The sequence below is a fragment of the Rana temporaria genome, chromosome 1, assembly GCF_905171775.1.
Source record: "Rana temporaria chromosome 1, aRanTem1.1, whole genome shotgun sequence".
Taxonomy (NCBI): domain Eukaryota; kingdom Metazoa; phylum Chordata; class Amphibia; order Anura; family Ranidae; genus Rana; species Rana temporaria.
This window is the reverse complement of record NC_053489.1, coordinates 516,529,120-516,549,897: the sequence shown is the minus strand read 5'-3', so window position 1 is coordinate 516,549,897 and position 20,778 is coordinate 516,529,120. Positions and strand designations below refer to the sequence as shown.

General features: G+C 42.0%; 1 protein-coding gene across 3 annotated transcripts in view; it reads right to left on the bottom strand.

Annotated features, from left to right (window-relative positions):
* The window catches only part of GAB1 (GRB2 associated binding protein 1), a 111,495-nt gene that overhangs the window by 55,643 nt on the left and 35,074 nt on the right, over positions 1 to 20,778 (bottom strand). For all 3 annotated transcript variants that reach the window (XM_040331481.1, XM_040331487.1, XM_040331497.1), the window contains exon 2: positions 1,181 to 1,475. In XM_040331481.1, the coding sequence (XP_040187415.1) occupies positions 1,181 to 1,475 (295 nt within the window). The remainder of the gene's footprint in view (positions 1 to 1,180; positions 1,476 to 20,778) is intronic.

Sequence of the window (20,778 nt, the reverse complement as noted above, 5' to 3'; positions counted from 1 at the left end):
TTTAATAAATCTTATTTTTTTGTACAATTCTCCTTTAAGGGGGCGTGACAAGGGGTGTGTCCTATGCCTGCATACTTTTGCTGATAGGTGTACCTTATTACCATCTCAAAAAGTTGGGGAGGTATGATGCATGGGAGTTACATTTTTAGTGGCCACCCTGTGCCTAAAGTAAGAAGACACTGGGCAGGAAAAAATCTGAAAAGATGGCAGCGAGGAAACAAGGGGAACTTTGCCTCACTGGAAAAGGGCAAAACTAGGAGGAGGAACGTTCTCCATATTGTGCCAATGCTTATTGGGCACCAAAAGAGTTCAGCTCCTCTGTAAAGCAACTCAAGTCCCCCCCAAAAATCCAAATGATGCGTTTCTGCAATAGAAGGCTATGAACGTTTCCTAGAAATTCATACTCTTCAGTCTTCCAGAGCTGCAGCCGCCAGCAAAGTCATCAACACTTTACACTTCCAGGAACCAACTTACAGGATGTGTAAAGCTTGGGTCCTTCGCTGCGATTCTTTCCTCCAAACGTAACATTACAACAGGACTTGGAAGTCACTAAGGGGCCAGTGGGAGGAACCACAGCTCATGCCCACCCACCAAAGAGGCAAATATTCACAGTCTTCAAATGAAGGACATGTGGTTTTTGATTTTAGGGGATGGGGGTGAGGAGAAAGCAGATCACACCTGCAACCAAAAAAACTGTCATTTCAAATTTCATAACTAACAGAATTCTTTGATAGGAGAATCCAAAACACAATTATCGTTTCTCTTCTCTGATGAAAAAACAAATGTAGAAAAAAAGGAAGCAAACATCAGAACAATGAGTCTCACATTATGTTGCCTGTATAAAATTAGAGACTGAGCCCTGGTTTACACCAATGCAATTTCAGATACAACTTGGATCTCATTGAATAGCATGAAAAGGCAAATAACATTGGTTCCTATGGAGCGCACAAATGCTCAGACTGCGATCAGACTTTGGGAAAGGGTCATGTGCTACCTTGGTGCGATTTTGGCTTCACAGAATATGCAAACCATATCCAAAACACAGCGAAGATTGCACCACATAGTCGCACTGAAAATCGCAGCAAAACATGGCAATGGTGTAAACCTAGCCTTAGCCTCAAAGTTTACCAATTTTCCCAAAAAGTGAATAAAAAACACGTTGCTTTTCTTTAAGACTTACCTTCTTCTGTGGGGTTAAATCCGCAGATGTCACATATATTCCGAACCCACTTATTCATTTCCTCTTCGCTGTCAGCCACCAAATAAAATATACGGTCAATAGTCTTGATGTCAAAAATAAAACTGTTTTCAAATTCTTTTTTTGGAAATACAAGTCCAGCATCAACCTGTTCACACAAGTTCAAGTCAATAATGCGAATTGGCTTTTTAGCGTGATCATTTTTGTAGTACTCCAGCACATCTGGATCTCCTGTCAGACGTCCACTGCGAAGTATGAACCATCTTCGTTTCCACGCCTGGAAAGAGAATGTAATGTGTAAGCCACAATAATTAAACGTGTTCACCTATCCCTTGCTATATGTCATATATAAAGAAAACGCGTTGAGAAGGATATGCAGACTACCATTGCTGACCTATTACTACTTTGAGATACCAACTAAGAAATGGCACATGCAATAAGTAAAGGAAATAAAGGCAGTCATCTTATAAAATGCACTCCCTTTACTGCAAGCCAAATCCCAAGCATCCAGAAACCCATTACCAGGTAAATCTTCCATGTTACTTGCAAGATTTGGGAAAGAAGACATTCGGCTTGTTTTAAATAACAGAAACAGAGAGGAACAATAAGGCCATTCATTTTGGTGACAACATGGGATTCCTGCACATAGATTTCCTTTAACTTTAAAAAAAAAACCCTACCAGCGCTGTAAATACCAGACAAGGATTTACCTTATCATCACTTTGTAACCCTGTCATGTAGTTCAGCCCTCAAAATTTCCACTTGCCTGACTGCATTTGGCGAGTGGAAAAAAACAAACAAACTTGAAAGTAGTGTGGGGCTGCATTGATGGGCAATGGTGAGGCTGCAATGATAAGCACCGATAAAGTTGTTAATTATTTTTGTAACTTAAGGCTTCATTTCCACTGGCGTTTTTACAGCCACTGTTAGCCTTTTTTACAGCTTAAAAACGCCTGTCCATGTTTATTTTGTAAAAAAAAAAAAAAAAAAAAAAAAATTTGTGAGCTTTAAAAATGCCGCGGTCGCGTTTTTGAGCGTTTTCGCGCGTTTAACGTCTGGCGTTTTTACAGCTCTACTCTGGAGCTTCAGAACGCCCTGGTCCTGCGTTTTTTTTACAGCTCAAAAACGCCTATGCCATTTGCAGCTCAAAAACGACTATGTGGGCATGATGCCATAGAATAACATGGACAGGCGTTTTTAAGCTGTTAAATATGCTCAGAAAAGTGGCTGTAAAAACGCCAGTGGAAATGAAGCCTTATTCTACATAGAACATTTAACAGGATCATTTCAGAAGATCATTTATAAAGGCGCGTTTAGGGGCGGGACAGGGTAGGGGGTGGGTGGGGCAACTGGTGGCAAGTAACTTAAGGCCAGGCTAGTAGCTCAGAACTTGAAATTTTGAGCCCTGCTGTCAATGATACACATATTGAGGAAATCTTCCCAAAAGAATCACAGACTGCAGTAAAACTCAAGAGATAAGTTTCCCCCACTTTATGCAAAGCTAATGTTTTTTCTAGAGTTAAGCCGGTCATAGGTGGCTCGAATCTTGGCCGGTTCAGCAGGAACTTGCTCAGATTCGAACCATGTATGGGCAAGGCTGAATGTACCCAAGTTGATCAATCGATCAACTTGGGTACAACCAGCCTACTGGATTTCACATATGATGCTAGTGGCAGTTATAGCCACAACCAGCAGTAAACACTTTGTGTTCTCCCGGTGGGGGTGGCTTTCCTTACTGGGAGAACGCAATGGCTCTGCAGGAAGGATTCCCCTGTCAACCCAGTCTGTGTTGTTGGGGAAATCAAGCGATTTTCTTTCCTGTAATCTGTTATAGGAAAGATAAGCAAGTCATCTATGGCAAGCCTTAGCCCAGCTCTCAATCTCTCTTGGAGTGCAGACAATCAACTTGGGTAAAACCACCCTGCCGGATTTTACATACAATTATTGCAAGCAGCTGTTCTAGCTGCTAGCAATAATCACACAATGGCTAGGCAGAAGGGATTCCCCTTTCAAAACTGTGTTGATGAGGAAATCTAGTGGTTGAAAGTTGCTTCGTGCATGGCGCGCCTCAGACTGTAGGAATATATACGTCTACCATACAAAAAGGAAAAAAAAAACCCATTAGTAATGAGGTCCATGGTATTTGTTCTCTTAAGCCTCGTACACACGATCGGATATCTGATGGATTTTTTCGTCGGATATCCGATGAAGCCGACTTTCATCAGTCTTGCCTACACACCATCAGTCAAAAATCCGACCGTGTCAAAACGCGGTGACGTAAAACATTACGACGTGCTGAAAAAAATGAAGTTCAATGCTTCCTCACATGCGTCGACTTGATTCTGAGCATGCGTGGATTTTTGACCGATTGACTTCCACACAGACGATCATTTTTTTCTATCATTTTTTATCCATAAGAAAAATTTAAAACATGTCCATCGGTCTGTTTTCATCAGACAAACCGATCGTGTGTACAGGGCTTTAGATCTATTTAAAAAAGTTTTGGTTACGCGTTACTACTACGCATTACAAGAGGTACTTTCAACATTCTGTATCAATTGAAAAAGCCTCCAGCAGCCCTCTACGGGAAATCAAATCTCTTATGAGTAGCAGTCTTTTGTAAAGTCAATGGTGTACGTTTAATAAAACTGTTAGGGGAGGTATAACAGCCATCCTGTGTGGGGGAAACCCATGTTCCACAGTAGAGTAGAGATTGGGGTTATTTCTCAAAACGGTTTAAAAATAATAAAATACATGCAACAGCACATACACACCCTGACTAATATTATAAAATAAATATAAAATTATAATGTATTTTTTATTTATTTTTTCCCTACCATCCTTCACACTAAAAGGATCAGAAGTTATGGGGTTAAAATAGAACCCAAAAAAAACAGAAACAAAAAACCCCATTTAAAAATCAAACACACAAATTTCTTTCTCTCTTTTAGGGTCAGTTCCCACCATCCCCGCACATGAACCACACACAGAAATGTACTGTGCATTCCTGTGCAAAACGCACTCCATTTGCGATCTGCAGCAGGTGTCAATAGAAAGTGAAGGACGCCCCACACCGGATCACATGGTTTCGTACCATGCATTCTGGTTACAGTGCAGTTTAAAAAGTAGCGCAGGCACTACTTTTAGTGCAGTGTGGTAAGATTTTAGCCCATTCAAAAAGAATGGGCTGAAATCAAATCGCATCGCACAGAACCACAGGTGAATCGCACAGAAATGCACAGCTTGTTCCTGTGCGATTCATGTGTAGGCATGGTATGAACTGGGCCTGAATGGGCTAAAATTGCACTACGCTGCACCAAAAGCAGTGCATGCACTACTTTTTAAACCGCACTGTAACCAAAATCGCATGGTACTGCATTTTGGGCGCCATTGCCTTTCTATTGACACCTATAGCAGATCGCAAATGGAGTGCATTTTGCACGCGGTCTGAATCGCACAGGAACACAGTGCATTTATGTTCGATTCATGCAATGGCATGGTGTGAACTGGCCCTTAGAAAGAATACATATCAGACCTATATGATAGCGGCCAAGCAGACATGCCAAGGCTGGCCATACATTAGAGCCGCGCGATTCTGGCTAAAAGGAGAAGCACTTTTTTTTTTGCTTAGAAGATAGATCACGATTCTCTCGGGGTAACATCATCTTTCACATTAAACAAAAAAATTTACTTTACTGGTTTATTTTTTATTAATTGAAGTATTTTTTCCCCCAAAAATTGCATTTGAAAGACCACTGTGCAAATAGAGTGCGACATAAAATATTTCAACAATTGCCATTTTAATGGAGAGATGTACAGTGGGGATCGAAAGTTTGGGCACCCCAGGTAAAAATTTGTGTTAACCACTTAAGCCCCGGACCAATATGCTGCTAAATGCCCAAAGGCGTTTTTACAATTCGGCACTGTGTCGCTTTAACAGACAATTGCGCGCTCGTGCGACGTGGGTCCCAAACAAAATTGGCGTCCTTTTTTCCCCACAAATAGAGCTTTCTTTTGGTGGTATTTGATCACCTCTGCGGTTTTTATTTTTTGCGCTATAAACAAAAATAGAGCGACAATTTTGAAAAAAATGCAATATTTTTAACTTTTTGCTGTAATAAATATCCCCCAAAAACATATATAACAATTTTTTTTCCCTCGATTTAGGCCGATACGTATTCTTCTACCTATTTTTGGTAACAAAAATATCGCAATAATCGTTTATCGATTGGTTTGCGCAAAATTTATAGCGTTTACAAAATAGGTGATATTTTTATTGCATTTTTATTAATTATTTTTTACTACTAATGGCGGCGATCAGCAAATTTTTCCGTGACTGCGACATTATGGCGGACACTTCGGACAATTTTGACACATTTTTGGGACCATTGTCATTTTCACAGCAAAAAATGCATTTAAATTGCATTCTTTATTGTGAAAATGACAGTTGCAGTTTGGGAGTTAACCACAGGGGGCGCTGAACGTGTTAGGCTTCACCTAGTGTGTGTTTACAACAGTAGGGGGGTGTGGCTGTAGTTCTGACGTCATCGATTGTGTCTCCCCTATAAAGGGGATGACACGATCGATGCGCCGCCACAGTGAAACACGGGGAAGCCGTGTTTACATACGGCTCTCCCCGTTCTTCAGCTCCGGGGAGCGATCGCGACGGAGCGGCTATAAACGAATAGCCGCGCGGTCGTCCCGGATCGCTCCCCGAGGGAGCAGCGGGGGGGGGGGGGGGGGGGGGGGGGGGTCACAATCGGACCCCCCACCCGCTAGAAGGCAAGGACGTATATATTACGCCCTTCTGCCAGTCCGTGCCATTTTGCGGACGTAAATAGTCGTGCGTTAAGTGGTTAATGTGCATAACGAAGCCAAGGAAAGATGGAAAAATCGCCAAAAGGCATCAAATTACAGAGTAGACATTCTTATAATATGTCAAAAAAAGTTAGATTTTATTTCCATCATTTACACTTTCAAAATTACAGAAAACAAAAAAATGGCGTCTGCAAAAGTTTGGGCACCCTGCAGAATTTATAGCATGCACTGCCCCCTTTGCAAAGCTGAGACCTGCCAGTGTCATGGATTGTTCTCAATCATCATCTAGGAAGACCAGGTGATGTCAATCTCAAATGTTTTAAATGCCCAGACTCATCTGACCTCGCCGCCAACAATCAGCACCATGGGTTCTTCTAAGCAGTTGTCTAGAAAACTGAAAATAGTTGACGCTCACAAAGCTGGAGAAGGCTATAAGAAGATAGCAAAGCGTTTTCAGATGTCAATATCCTCTGTTCGGAATGTAATTAAGAAATGGCAGTCATCAGGAACAGTGGAAGTTAAAGCAAGATCTGGAAGACCAAGAAAAATATCAGAAACAGCTCGCAGGATTGTGAGAAAAGCAATTCAAAACCCACGTTTGACTGCACGATCCCTCCAGAAAGATCTGGCAGACACTGGAGTTGTGGTACACTATTCCACTATAAAGAGATACTTGTACAAATATGGTCTTCATTGAAGAGTCATCAGAATAAAACCTCTTCTACGTCCTCACCACAAAAATCAGTGTTTGAACTTTGCAAACGAACATATAGACAAGCCTGATGCATTTTGGAAACAAGTTCTGTGGACCGATGAGGTTAAAATAGAACTTTGTGGCCGGAATGAGCAAAGGTACGTTTGGAGAAGAAAGGGCACAGAAATTTAATGAAAAGAACCTCTGTCCAACTGTTAAGCATGGGGGTGGATCAATCATGCTTTGGGGTTGTATTGCAGCCAGTGGCACAGAGAACATTTCACGAGTAGAAGGAAAAATGGATTTAATAAAATTTCAGCAAATTTTGGATGGTAACTTGATGTCATCTGTGAAAAAGCGGAAGTTAAAGAGAGGATGGCTTCTACAAATAGATAATGATCCTAAACACACCTCAAAATCCACAGGGGATTACATCAAGAGGCGTAAACTGAAGGTTTTGCCATGGCCTTCACAATCTCCTGACCTCAACATAATTAATCTATGGATAGACCTTAAAAGAGCAGTGCGTGACAGACAGCCCAGAAATCTCAAATAACTGGAAGACTTTTGTAAGGAAGAATGGGCAAAGATACCTCAAACAAGAATTGAAAGACTCTTGGCTGGCTACAAAAAGCATTTACAAGCTGCGATACTTGCCAAAGGGGGCAGTACAAGATATTAACTCTGCAGGGTGCCCAAACTTTTTCAGACGCCATTTTTTTGTTTTCTGTAATTTTGAAAGTGTAAATGATGGAAAAAAAATCTAACTTTTTTTTTTACATATTATAAGAATGTCTAATCTGTAAATTGATGCCTTTTGGAGATTTTTCCATCTTTCCTTGGCTTCGTTAGGCACATTAATACAAATTTTTACCTGGGGTGCCCAAACTTTCGATCCCCACTGTAGATATAGATATAGAGAGATTCTCTATCTATCTATCTATCTATCTATCCACACACACACACACACACACACACACACAGTACAGACCAAAAGTTTGGACACACCTTCTCATTCAAAGAGTTTTCTTTATTTTCATGACTATGAAAATTGTAGATTCACACTGAAGGCATCAAAACTATGAATTAACACATGTGGAATTATACATAACAAAAAAGTGTGAAACACCTGAAAATATATTTCATATTCTAGGTTCTTCAAAGTAGCCACCTTTTGCTTTGATTACTGCTTGGCACACTCTTGGCATTCTCTTGATGAGCTTCAAGCGGTAGTTCACCCACAATCCCATGATTTTACCATCGAGACAGGCATTGTAGCGCGAGCTACAGTATGCCTGTCCCGATTTTTTTAACCCCGTACTCACCTTGTAGTCGTCCATCGTAGATTTCGGCTCCCGCGGGGAATGGGCGTGCCTATGGAGAGGGAGGATGATTAACGGCCGGCCCTGGCACGTCACTCTCCCCGAAGACAGCCGGAGTAGGTCTCGGCTCTTCACGGCGCCTGCGCACAGGCTATGCGCACGCGTCGTGAAGACCAAGCCTATTTCGGCTATTTCCGGAGAAGCGTGACGCGCCAGAGCCGGCCGTCAATCATCCTCCGTCTCCAGAGGCACGCCCATTCCCCGGTATCTTCGATGGACGACTACAAGGTGAGTACGGGGGTAAACAATTCGGGACAGGCATACTGTAGCTCGCGCTACAATGCCTGATTTTAAGGTAAAATAAAAAAAATAAAAAAAATTCCCGTCGATAGGGTGAACCCCCGCTTTCAAGAGGTAGTCACCTGGCGCAGCACCCCATCACTCTCCTTCTTGGTCAAATAGTCCTTACACAGCCTGGAGGTGTGTTTGGGGTCATTGTCCTGTTAAAAAATAAATGATGGTCCAACTAAAACGCAAACCAGATGGAATAGCATGCCGCTGCAAGATGCTGTGGTAGCCATGCTGGTTCAGTATGCCTTCAATTTTGATTAAATCCCCAACAGAGTCACCAGCAAAGCACCCCCACACCATCACACCTCCTCCTCCTCCTCCTCCTCCATGCTTCACGGTGGGAACCAGGCATGTAGAGTCCATCCGTTCACCTTTTCTGTGTCGCACAAAGACACGGGGGTTGGAACCAAAGATCTCAAGTTTGGACTCATCAGACCAAAGCACAGATTTCCACTGGTCTAATTTCCATTCCTTGTGTTCTTTAGCCCAAACAAGTCTCTTCTGCTTGTTGCCTTTCTTTAGCAGTGGTTTCCTAGCAGATATTCTACCATGAAGGCCTGATTCACACAGTCTCCTCTTACCAGTTCTAGAGATGTGTCTGCTGCAAAAGGTGGCTACTTAGAACCTAGAATATGAAATTTATTTTTAGTTGTTTCACACTTTTTTGTTATGTATAATTCCACATGTGTTAATTCATAGTTTTGATGCCTTCAGTGTGAATCTACAATTTTCATAGTCATGAAAACTCTTTGAATGAGAAGGTGTGTCCAAACCTTTGGTCTGCGTATATATATGCAAAGGGCAACGATTTTTGCTCTGCGCCCACGCAAATATTTCGATTTGCCCGCGATTCACGGAGCAGTAGCTCCGTAAATTGCGCGGGCGCTATGCTAATTTGCCCTGCGTAAGGGCGCCTAATGTAAATGATCCCGCCGGGGGCGGGAATCATTTAAATTAGGCGCGCTCCCGCGCCAAGCGAACAGCGCATGCTCCGTCGGGAAACTTTCCCGACGTGCATTGCGGCAAATGACGTCGCAAGGACGTCATTTGCTTCTAAGTGAACGTGAATGGCGTCCAGCGCCATTCACGAATCACTTACGTAAACGACGTGAAATTCAAATTTCACGAGCGGGAAGGGCGGCTATACTTTAGCATTGGCTGCCCCTACTATGAGAAGGGGCAGCCTTACGCTAAAGCCGCCGTACGGAAACTCCGTACCTGGCGTGCGCTGGGCCCGGGCAAGTTTTGTGAATCGGTGATAGTATGCTATTTGCATACTATACGCCGATCACAATGGCCGCGCCCCCTAGCGGCCAACGCAAGAATGCAGCCTAAGATATGAAGGCATAAGGAGGCTTTTGCCTGTCATATCCTAGGCTGCAGTCCGCGTAGCGATGTTCCTGAATCAGGGGCATTCGCTACGCGGGAGCAAAACAGCTATTGCGCCGCGCAACCTATGGTTGCGCGGGCGCAATAGCTTCTTGAATCTGGGCCAATGTTGTTAAAAATGTGTCAGACTGACTGCCTGTTTTTTTTTCTTTTGACAGCCGAGCAGAGAAGTCTCTACACTTGTTACATGAAAGAATAGGAAAACTGCAATAGAGATCATGGGGGAGAGGTGTTGAATCGAGATCACAATTTACCGATTAATTGTGCAGCTCTATGATATATTAATCATTTTTTTCTTTGTTCAACCAGCGAGTTGAATCAAAAAAATGACTTGATTCACACACACACACACACAAAGTAAGTAAATGGGAAATCATTGTGTTCTGACAGCAGGGAGACTTCCCCTCCCGAGTCCCTCAGAATACCGATCAGTACTGCAGGCTATAGCTGGCAGCACTAATTGATCAGGAAAACCCCGACAGGCTGGTTGTACAGAAGTCGATCTACCACTCAACATCTGTACAACCAGCCTACCCATACATTGATCGAATTTCAGTCGGTCCCTGCTGAACCAGCCAAGTTTTGATCCATGTATGACTGGCTTAAAGCGATTGTCATTTTATTAGAAAAAAAAAAGACTGTACAACATGTTATACAAACCTGCTCTGTTGCAGTGAATTTGCACAGAACAAGCCAGATCCTCCGATTCCTCTTCTGACCCCTCCCTCCTGGTAAGTGCCCCCACAACAAGTAGCTTGCTATGGGGGCACCTGAGCCGCAGCTTCCTGTGTCCATTTAGACAAAGAGCTGCAGTTTGGCCTACCCTCTCCGCTGCTGTGTCTCAGCCAAATCAGGAGGCAAAGTCTCGAATGGCCGAGACACTTGTGTGCATCGCTGGACAGAGATGGGTCTTAGCCAAGTATTAGGGGGCTGCTTCTTCTTTTAAAACACCATGTCATACTACATTAGTATTACTAATTTTGGAGCAGCACTTGTTCTATTATTTATTACTATTTTACATTGGCGCCGATTACTATTCATTTTTACCATCACGTCATACTTCCCTGCTCTGTGCAATGCAATGCACAGAGCAGCACCGATCCTCCTCTTGGGTTCAGGCTTCGCAAGCATACAAAAAAAAAAGTGACAACAAACATCAAAATGCCTAAAATAGAAGTCAAATAGGAACTTCCTTTTCACTGCCTAGAACTGTCAGCTTTTCGCTTCTTAATTCTTAACCGTATAAAATATGGCACACGTTAAACACTAGCACATAACGGAGATAGGTTTTGAATTGGTGTCAGAGGGCAAACGTGTCACTTCATTACAAACTAGTCATCCTTTTCAAAACACATCCTCAGCTTCCTCTTCCCCAAAACATAAACGTCTGAATAGTTTGGATTACTCATCTAAATGACTATCGCTTTGTGCCTTCCTCAGATGTCCAATTACTTTGTGCGGTACATAACGACACAGCTAACTTTAGTAGAGAAGCACCTGCCAGCCTTTATGTTGGTGTCCTGAATGAATCACTCATTGAGACTGGCACAGATTAGGCTAGAAGGGCTGAAAAAAAAAAAAAATTACCAACTGTGCACTTTATAGGGCACATACAAAGGTCCTCTGGCTGTGAGTACAAAGAGGAGTTTAGTAGCAGCATAAAGCTTAATGCCAGACAAGCAAACTGACATCAGCACCCATACTAATCATAGTACAAAAGTGTCTCTGTTTTGTCAGATTGCACAAAACTCCGCATAAACTACTCTTTGTTATTGGAGAATATCTCACATTCTTCGAGTACTTCTATTTTTGGATTTAACCTATTCAGATCCACAATAAAAAAATTTCCCTCTGCTCATGGTATACATCAGGGATATGCAATTAGCGGACCTCCAGCTGTTGCTGAACTACAAGTCCCATGAGGCATAGCAAGACTCTGACAGCCACAAGCATGACACCCAGAGGCAGAGGCATGATGGAACTTGTAGTTTTGCAACAGCTGGAGGTCCGCTAATTGCATATCCCAGGTATACATCATAAGGTCATAGCTATTGTATCATGTGACATTAAAAATTAGTAAATAGATTGCCACTTGCGAGTACCGAAATTCTTGCCATAGCACTACTTTACCACTTCAGCCCCCCGGAAGGATTTAACCAGAGCACTTTCTGCGATACGGCACTGCGTCGCTTTAACTGACAATTGCGCAGTCGTGCGAAGTTATACCCAAACAAAATTGACTTCCATTTTTCCCCACAAAATAGAGCTTTCTTTTGATCACCTCTGCAGTTTTTATTTTTTGCACACAAAAAATAAAAAATATTTAAAATATATTTTATATATATATATATATATATATATATATATATATATATATATATATATATATATATATATATATATATATATATATATATATATATATATATATATATATATATATATATATATATATATATATATATACATACATATATACACACACACACACACACACATATATATACATATACATATACACACACACATACACACATACATACACAGTGGGGATCGAAAGTTTGGGCACCCCAGGTAAAAATTTGTATTAATGTGCATAACGAAGCCAAGGAAAGATGGAAAAATCTCCAAAAGGCATCTCCCCCACTGTATAGAAAGATTAGTGCTTGCTTATTCTTACCAGAGAAGCCGGCCAAACACGAGCAGTTGAGGCCGGGTGATGTCAGCGCGCCGCTCTAGACTCACCTAGGCCACCACCGTGTGGAGCAAGATAGCCGCCACTCCAGGAGCACGATAGCCGCCACTCCAGGAGCTAGGCCGAAGCCGCTGCCTTTCCTATAGCCGAAGCAGCCGCGGATCACGTGATGTGCCGATCCGCATATGGTGACCCGTTCGGATCACAGATCATTTACAAACCGTTGCACTACTAGTACAGATCAAAATAATTTTGATCGATCAAAACATTTTTTACGATTAATCGAGGAATTCATCTTTAATTTCCACAGCCCAAAAAAAAAAAAGAAACAGCAAGCGCCCCCGGCCCCGTGTGCTTGCGCACAGAAGCGAACGCACACTTAAGTTGCGCCCGCATATGTAAATGCTGTTAAAAATTGCATATGTGAGGTATCACCATGTGTGTTAGAGCGAGCGCAACAATTCTAGCACTAGACCTCCTCTAACTCTTAACTGGTAACCTGTAAAAAAAAAAAAAAAAAAGATTGGAGATTTTTAAGTAACAAAGTTTGGCACCATTCCACCAAGTGTGCTCAATTTGAAAGCGTGACATGTTGGGTATCTAGTTACTCGGCGTAACATCACCTTTCACATTATACAAAACAAATTGAGCTAACTTTACCGTTATTTTTTAGGTCAAGAAACAAAAATTTGCGCATACACCAGTGTTAATTTTGACAGTAAATTTCAATTTAGTTTTAGTCTTAGTCTTGGGACTAAAATGGCATTTTAGCTGTAGTTCATTTCAGTCTTCTGCAATGGTTTTAGTTTTAGTCTACTAAATCTCCAGTATATTTTATTCAACTAAAATGTCCTATGTTTTAGTCAAACTAAAATATCGACTAAAATCTCCACTACATTTTAGTCGACAAAAAACGAATTTTAGTAATCCAAAATCTAACGGTTGTAATTAAATTGTAATGCATTAGTTAACATGTCTCTACAATTACTGGAGGGAAAAAAATCTAATATGCCATTATTTATAGTATTGAGGTATGAACCAGTTTTAATTTTGAAGTCAAATTTTGTTTTAGTCTTAACACATGACCGTTTTTCGGGTTCTAAATGTCATCGTGTGTGGGCTCCAGAGCGTTTTTCACGATCCAAAAAAAATGGGCATTAAAATTTTTGAACATGCTCTATTTTTTCACAACGTTTTTAACGTTGTAAAAAAATGGTCGTGTGTGTGGGCTTTAACGACGTGAAAAACCTGCGCATGCTCAGAAGCAAGTTATGAGATGGGAGCGCTCGTTCTGGTAAAACTACCATTCGTAATGGAGTAAGCACATTCATCACGCAGTAACAGACTGAAAAGCACAAATCGTCTTTTACCAACACAAAATCAGCCCAAAGGGTGGCACCATCCGCATGGAACTTCCCCTTTATAGTGGCGTTGTGTGTCACCGCGCTTTGCTAGAGCATTTTTTTTCACGATCGTGTGTAAGCAAGGCCGTTTTAAATGATTGGGTTGAAAAAAAGTTGTTTTTTTCTAGACCCTTAAAAACTTCATTTTTTAGAACCCGAAAAACTGTCATATGTACGCGGCATAAGTCTTTTGACTAAAATGGCATTTTAGTGTTAGTCCCATTTTAGTCTTTTTTGACTAAAATGCCATTTTAGTTGTATTTTAGTCATCTCAATAGTTTTAGCTGCCTAAAATAGTATTCATTTAGTCGACTAAAATGTTTTAGTCAACAAAATTAACACTGGCATGCACGGACATAAAAACCGCCATTTTATCCCCTTGGGGGTCTTCTAAAAAAAAAAAAAAAAAATGTTTGGAGGATCTCAGTACATTTTTGGCAAAAAAAAAAAAAGAAAAAGGCGATTTTTACATGTAGGAATAAGCCCGGTATGGAAGTGGTTACACAAATCTCCCTATACAAGTTTTACATGTATATTTGCTTTATATACGGTCTAGAAAGTGCAAATCGTGTTAGAATTTTCACTTTCTCATTCCGCACTGTGAGAAAAGTCTTGGCTTACACTGGGAGATAGCAGGAGCGGCACACAGTATTCTCCTAACCCAGAATAGGCTGGATGACCTACAGGTGCGTGATCCAGCCTGCCTGTGCTGCCCATCGCAAATGTATGGTGGGAGGTACAAAAGCGGTTATAGTAGAACCAAGGCAAAACATTTTTTTTTTTACGTTTTAGAACACCTGTCAGTTTTTTGCTGCCGTTTGTGATCCAGTTGGGAAGATTCATCATTTCCATGTGTCGTGTATTTGTTATATTTTGTATATATATATATATATATATATATATATATATATATATATATATATATATATATATATATATATATATATATATATATATATATATATATATATATATATATATATATATATATATATAGATATAGATATATAGTGTATGGGTAGCCTTAATTCCTCAACTACATACTAGATTGAATGAGTGAAAAACACCCAGGTTTGCCTTAGTGCTCAGGAACATTAACAAGTGACTAGCCATCCCCCATGTATTTACAAAAAAAAAAAAAAAAAAAAAGGATTATAAAAAGGAATGTCATAAGTTGAGACACACAAATCTAAAAGTCATATAAAAGACAAAATAAAAAACGTCTTGTAGTATATATACACACACAGTATGTAACAGTAGTGAGATATACACTATGGTTTTAAGCTTTAACCTCTTTACCACCGCGCTATAGACAAAACACGTCTACAGCGCGGTGGAGTTGTTCTCGGAGGACGTCCTCCCAGAATCCTCCCCTCGCGCGCCCCCTGGGGCGCGTTCCCGGAATCATCCGTGAGCACCGGGTCTAGAAGACCCGGCGCATTACAGATCGCGGTAAATTGCCGCCGATATCGGCCGTTTACCACGTGATCGCTCCATCAATTGACGGAGCGATCACTTGTAAACAAGTTCCTCCCTCCCCTCTCTGTACCGATCGGTACAGTGTGAGAGGAGAGGGGGGGAGAACGGAAGCAGCAGCAGCTGCTGTGGGCTGTATCTGTGACAAATGCAGTCACAGATCCAGCCATCCCTCCCTGCGCAATACTCTGCAATAACTCCCCCCCCCATACTCTGCAATAAACCCCCCCCCCCCATACTCTGCAATAAACCCCCCCCCCCATACTCTGCAATAACTCCCCCCCCCCCATACTCTGCAATAACTCCCCCCCCCCATACTCTGCAATAACTCCCCCCCCCCCCATACTCTGCAATAACTCCCCCCCCCCCATACTCTGCAATAACCTCCCCCCCCCCCATACTCTGCAATAACTCCCCCCCCCATACTCTGCAATAACTCCCCCCCCCCCCCATACTCTGCAATAACCCGCAATACCTGCCAATATGACAGACGAGATTTTTTTTTATTTTTTTTTACAGAATTTTCAGGTGTTTTTTCTTTTATAGCGCAAAAAATAAAAAACCCAGAGGTAATCAAATACCACCAAAAGAAAGCTCTATTTGTGGGGAAAAAAAGGACACAAATTTCAGATGGGCACAATGTTGTATGACTGAGTAATTGTCATTCAAATTGTGAGAGCACTGAAAGCTGAAAATTGATCTGGTTAGGAAGGGGGTTTAAGTGCCCAGTGGTCAAGTGGTTAAAAACACCACAAAAAAAGGGGGGGGGGGTTGTTAACTGATCTACGAAGTGTGGCTGTTCAGTTTTAATTGCGAACCTCATTTATACCAATGAGTTAATTAGAACCTTAGGAAATTGTTTTCCAGGAAGTAAAATGATGTATAAACTGAGCAAAATAAGGAAAAAACAGGCTGAATGGAAGTTTCCACTCCAGTGGCCACCATCCTGATCATCTGTTCCGCGTGCACATTTGGATAACATTTCCTGTTTTTAAACTATTGTCACCACTTGCAAGTCTTTTGCTGCTGTTTCTAACTTTAGACTTGTATAAAGTGTAAACAAGTGAAATTCACTAAAAATAAGCAGAGCAATGCATGTTTAAAAACAAATAAAAAAGGCACTCTAAAGAATAAAAAAAAGAAAAAAAACGAAGGAGCATGATAAAAGTTAAAATCACTTACATGTATTTATTTCCATATAGAGGAGTGCATTTCTCCCATGGTTCAGAGAAGCAGGATCTTTCATTCTATGGATAGCGTAGGACCCACTGATAATGGGGTACTTTGACGTAGTAGTGGGCTTAGCACTATATGGCCATATGGTGTAACTAAATCCCCATATTTTCTGAATATGTTCAGGTGTTTTATATAGCCTTGGAGGAGTTAAATGTAATTTTTGCATGTGTGCGCTGTAATCTTTTGTGTACACACACACACACACACACACACACACACTGGCTCCACCCCCTCTCTTTGGCTTGCTGGCTGTGATTAAAGGCAGCAGGAGCCAAAGTCTCCTGCTGCTGTCAGCCAATGAGAGCTGAAGCTCTTGTGCACATCGTTGGATTGATCCATTTTATTTGGAATGCCCATTTAAGATCGATATCTTACAGATTAATAGTTGAGATTTAGGAGATAACATTAACATGCAAGGCAAAACTCACTGCTCTCTGAACATTAGTTTCAGCCAATGGGAGCTCCTCTGATCTTCAGGCGAGACAATGCATACATTACAGCTTAGTGAATCAGGCCAACTAAGTCAAGTGGTCCATTGAACCACCGAATCAGCTCAACATCCATGCCCACCTAGGTTTTCAATGCAGCCTCACCAGTGGCAATCCAATGCAGCCTCACCGGTGGCCATCCAATGCAGCTTAATCAGTGAAGTGCCCATCAGTGCAGCCTCACCAGTGCATAGGGAGAGAAGAGAGATGCTGGTTTACACAAAGCAGGAATCTCCCACTTACCCAGAGTGGCCATTGTCACACTAAGTCCCAACTCCTGGATCAGCTCCTATGATGGACGTATCCAGTCATTGGACCAGTGTGACGTCCATCATAGGAGCCGGTCCAGGTGGGAATTCGTATGACCTACAGGCGCGCCGGGTAAGCGGGAGGTGAAGATTCCCACTCTGTGTAAACCGGTGGCACTCGGTCCCCCCCCCCCCTTCTCTTAATAGGCAGCCTGGCGTGCACTCACCCAGGATCAGCCCAAAAGTGGCCCGATGGCAGGCGACCAATAGCCCTGAGTTCCCAGCCAACCCCAGGCCTTGGGACTCGGAGCTCATAGGTAATGCCGAGACCAGGAGCTTTTTGGGTGCCCACTTGGGGCAATAGCTCAGGTCAGTCCCCCCACCTCCCGATGCCACTGCTTACAGGCCATGGCAAGCACAGGACCTGATAGGCAGAGTGTGTTGAGGACCATTTCCTATTTTGAAGTTACTGGGTGGTGGGCAGGGTAAATATGGGGAATGGGATGTGGGGAGATCAGCTGGGGGTGTCAGGGTCTCTCTCTCACAGCTCAGCAGGTCCTTGCATGGCCTCTTGGGGGGGTGATAAACAAGTTGTAAGTTGCAGCCAGGCCAGCACTGGAGGGGTAAGCTGGCTGTTCTTAGTCAGTTCTGCTCTGTCCTCTAAAGTAGTTGCAACTTGGCGAGCACCGTCTCTTGCAGCCGCTCTATCCAGCCCCCAGCCTGAGCCAGTCACGTAACGAGACCCCTGGCATGCCCTGCCTCCAAGACTGCTGGGAGTTGTAGTTTGTTGTGCTGCTCAGTTCCACCCACCGCCACCAGGAACTTGAGCGCTGTCCAGATTACAACTCCCAGAATGCAGCGCAGCAGCCAGCCACCAACTTCTACCCTCCACAGGAAAAAAAAAAAAAAATAAATACACAGGCCGCACCACGGCCCTTTTGAGACCAAGGTTGGTGGCCTGGGAGGGGGGAGGGGGGAATTTGTGAGACGAAGGAGCTTAAAGTGATGGTAAAGTTTAAACGTGTTTTTTTTTTACCTTAATGCATTCCTTGTTTTACATTAAAACATGTTTAGGTGTCAGCATTACCCCCTCAACCCTCCCCATTACTTACCTGAGCCCTCAATTGATCCAACGCCACATACGTCTGTAGGTCTTTTACCCCCATTGGTTCCCAGTGCTGTCAATCAAAGCCAGTGACGTGGGAGCAGGGGGCAGGACCGAGTCACGTTATCTGTCAATGGACACAGCAGCGTGCCTAAGGTCTCGTTCCCACATATGCAGTGCTTTTTGCGCTGCATTCTATGTTTTTTGGACACGCGTTTGTAAATGAGTTATGCATTTATGCTTTTTTTGTTAGGCTGATAATAAAACGCATCAAAAACTTGCTACATGCATTGCTGCAGCGTATCAACTGAAGTCTATTAAACTTAAAACGATGCTCGTTGCATTTAAAAAAAAAAAAAAAAAGTCTCCAACCCTTTTTGCAAAAATGCAGCAGGTGAAAAACGCATAGATGTGAACATGTCCCATAGGAAACCATGTTAAGTGGACTGTAGTGCATTTCTGCAAAACACACACAAAAAAAAAAAGCATAGGTGTGAACCACCTGTTATGCATGTATTGTGATGCTGAAAACAGAGCCGATTTACTTCTTGGCACCCAAGACCAATCAAAAGATAACCCACCTCTCACTTGAAGCGATACTAAAGCCTCTTTTTGCCTATAAATAACAAACACTTGTTATAATTGCTTGCTCTGTGCAGTGGTTTTGCACAGAGCAGCCCCGATTCTCCTCTGGTTCCTTTTCGGCTCTCCTGGCCCCTCCCCTCCGACGAGTGCCCCCACAGCATGTATCTTGCTTTGGGGGCACCTGACCTGAGCCATTCGCACACTGACTTTGATTGACAATGGTACCTCACTGCTGTCTCAGCCAATGAGGAGGAGAATCCTGGGCAGCCAAGCATCTCCTGCACCATAGCTTGAAAGAGAGGGTACTCAGGCAAGTATGGGGGGGGGGGGGGGTCGCTATACGCAGGTTTATCTTAATGCATCAAAAAAATAAAACACCTTCTGCCTTTACAACCACTTTAACTTTGCAAATTACAGTATCCACTGGAATAAAATCCAGGCCATGCCTTCACCCCCTGGTAGAGGAGAGGCCTGCAAAAGGACTGACTATGAAAGATTGGCAAGTGCAAGAATAACCATATGATTTGGGGCTCCATTAATTGGTTTTGAAGATATAGGCATTATAACTAGGAATTTTATTCCTACACACTTCTGGTAAGGATTAGAAAGAAGACATCAGTTTCCCACAGAAAATACATATTTCCTCTTTAAGATGACAAATATGTGTTTTTGGCACTGTGTATACTTTTTTTAAAGGTATTTTGGCAATTGGCAAGTCTTGCCTTCAAATAATACTGTTTACCAAAAAAATACCAGAATACCAGAATCAAATAAAATTAAGATGCGAGATAGAGATAGATAGAGATATTATATTATATTATATTATATTATATTATATTATATTATATATATATTATATATATATATATATATATATATATATATATATATATATATATATATATATATATATATATATATATATATATATATATATATATATATATATATATATATATATATATATATATATATATCTCTCTTTATTTGATAAACGTCAGATTTATAAAAGTGAATAGCACAGATATACCGGTATCTTACAGTGTAGCATGTAACTGCCACTTACTAAAACTGTTGATAATCCAGCAGGAAAGCTGTTGTAACCCATCGCATTGTAAGTCTCCATGATCAACAAAAATATGGATATATGCAGCCATAAAGCTGCAACACCAGCAGAAGCAAGCATGCCGGATAACAATTCTGTAACACACCACAGCAGAGAAACTGGAACACAAAGCAAGGGTGGAGCCCATTCAACTGTTCTGCTCCTCTGCTCAACCAATTCTCCAGAATAAAAATCACTGTCAACTTGGCAATCTCATGCTTGCAGAACGCAGACACAATCACACACTCGTGGCAGCTATAGAGTTAAGGGTACGGAGGAGAAAAAGCAGCTCTCATTCATGCAACAGGACACTAAAAAGAGTACAATAATCAGAATTCAACAAAACAGCAGAAGCAACATCCTTGCCATGAGCATCCTTTTCATGCAACAAAGTGCAAAACAAAGAGGAGGAGGCACATTACCTTTGTTTTCCAGCAGAAACCTGAAATGGTGCCTTGTGAAGAAGTAAAGGGAGTTTAAACGTAAAGCCCATGTTTTCTTTCCTGTCAGCTTTCCATTCTATGCAGCACCCCATCCTAATAACCTTTGACCAACAGGAAGCAGACACAATGGAAGTGGAAATAACAGGGGCTGAAATCATCCACTATGATTTAATGTAGGGGAGGTGGGCAGTTGGCTTTTCCTTCTGGCAGCTAAAGAGTGTT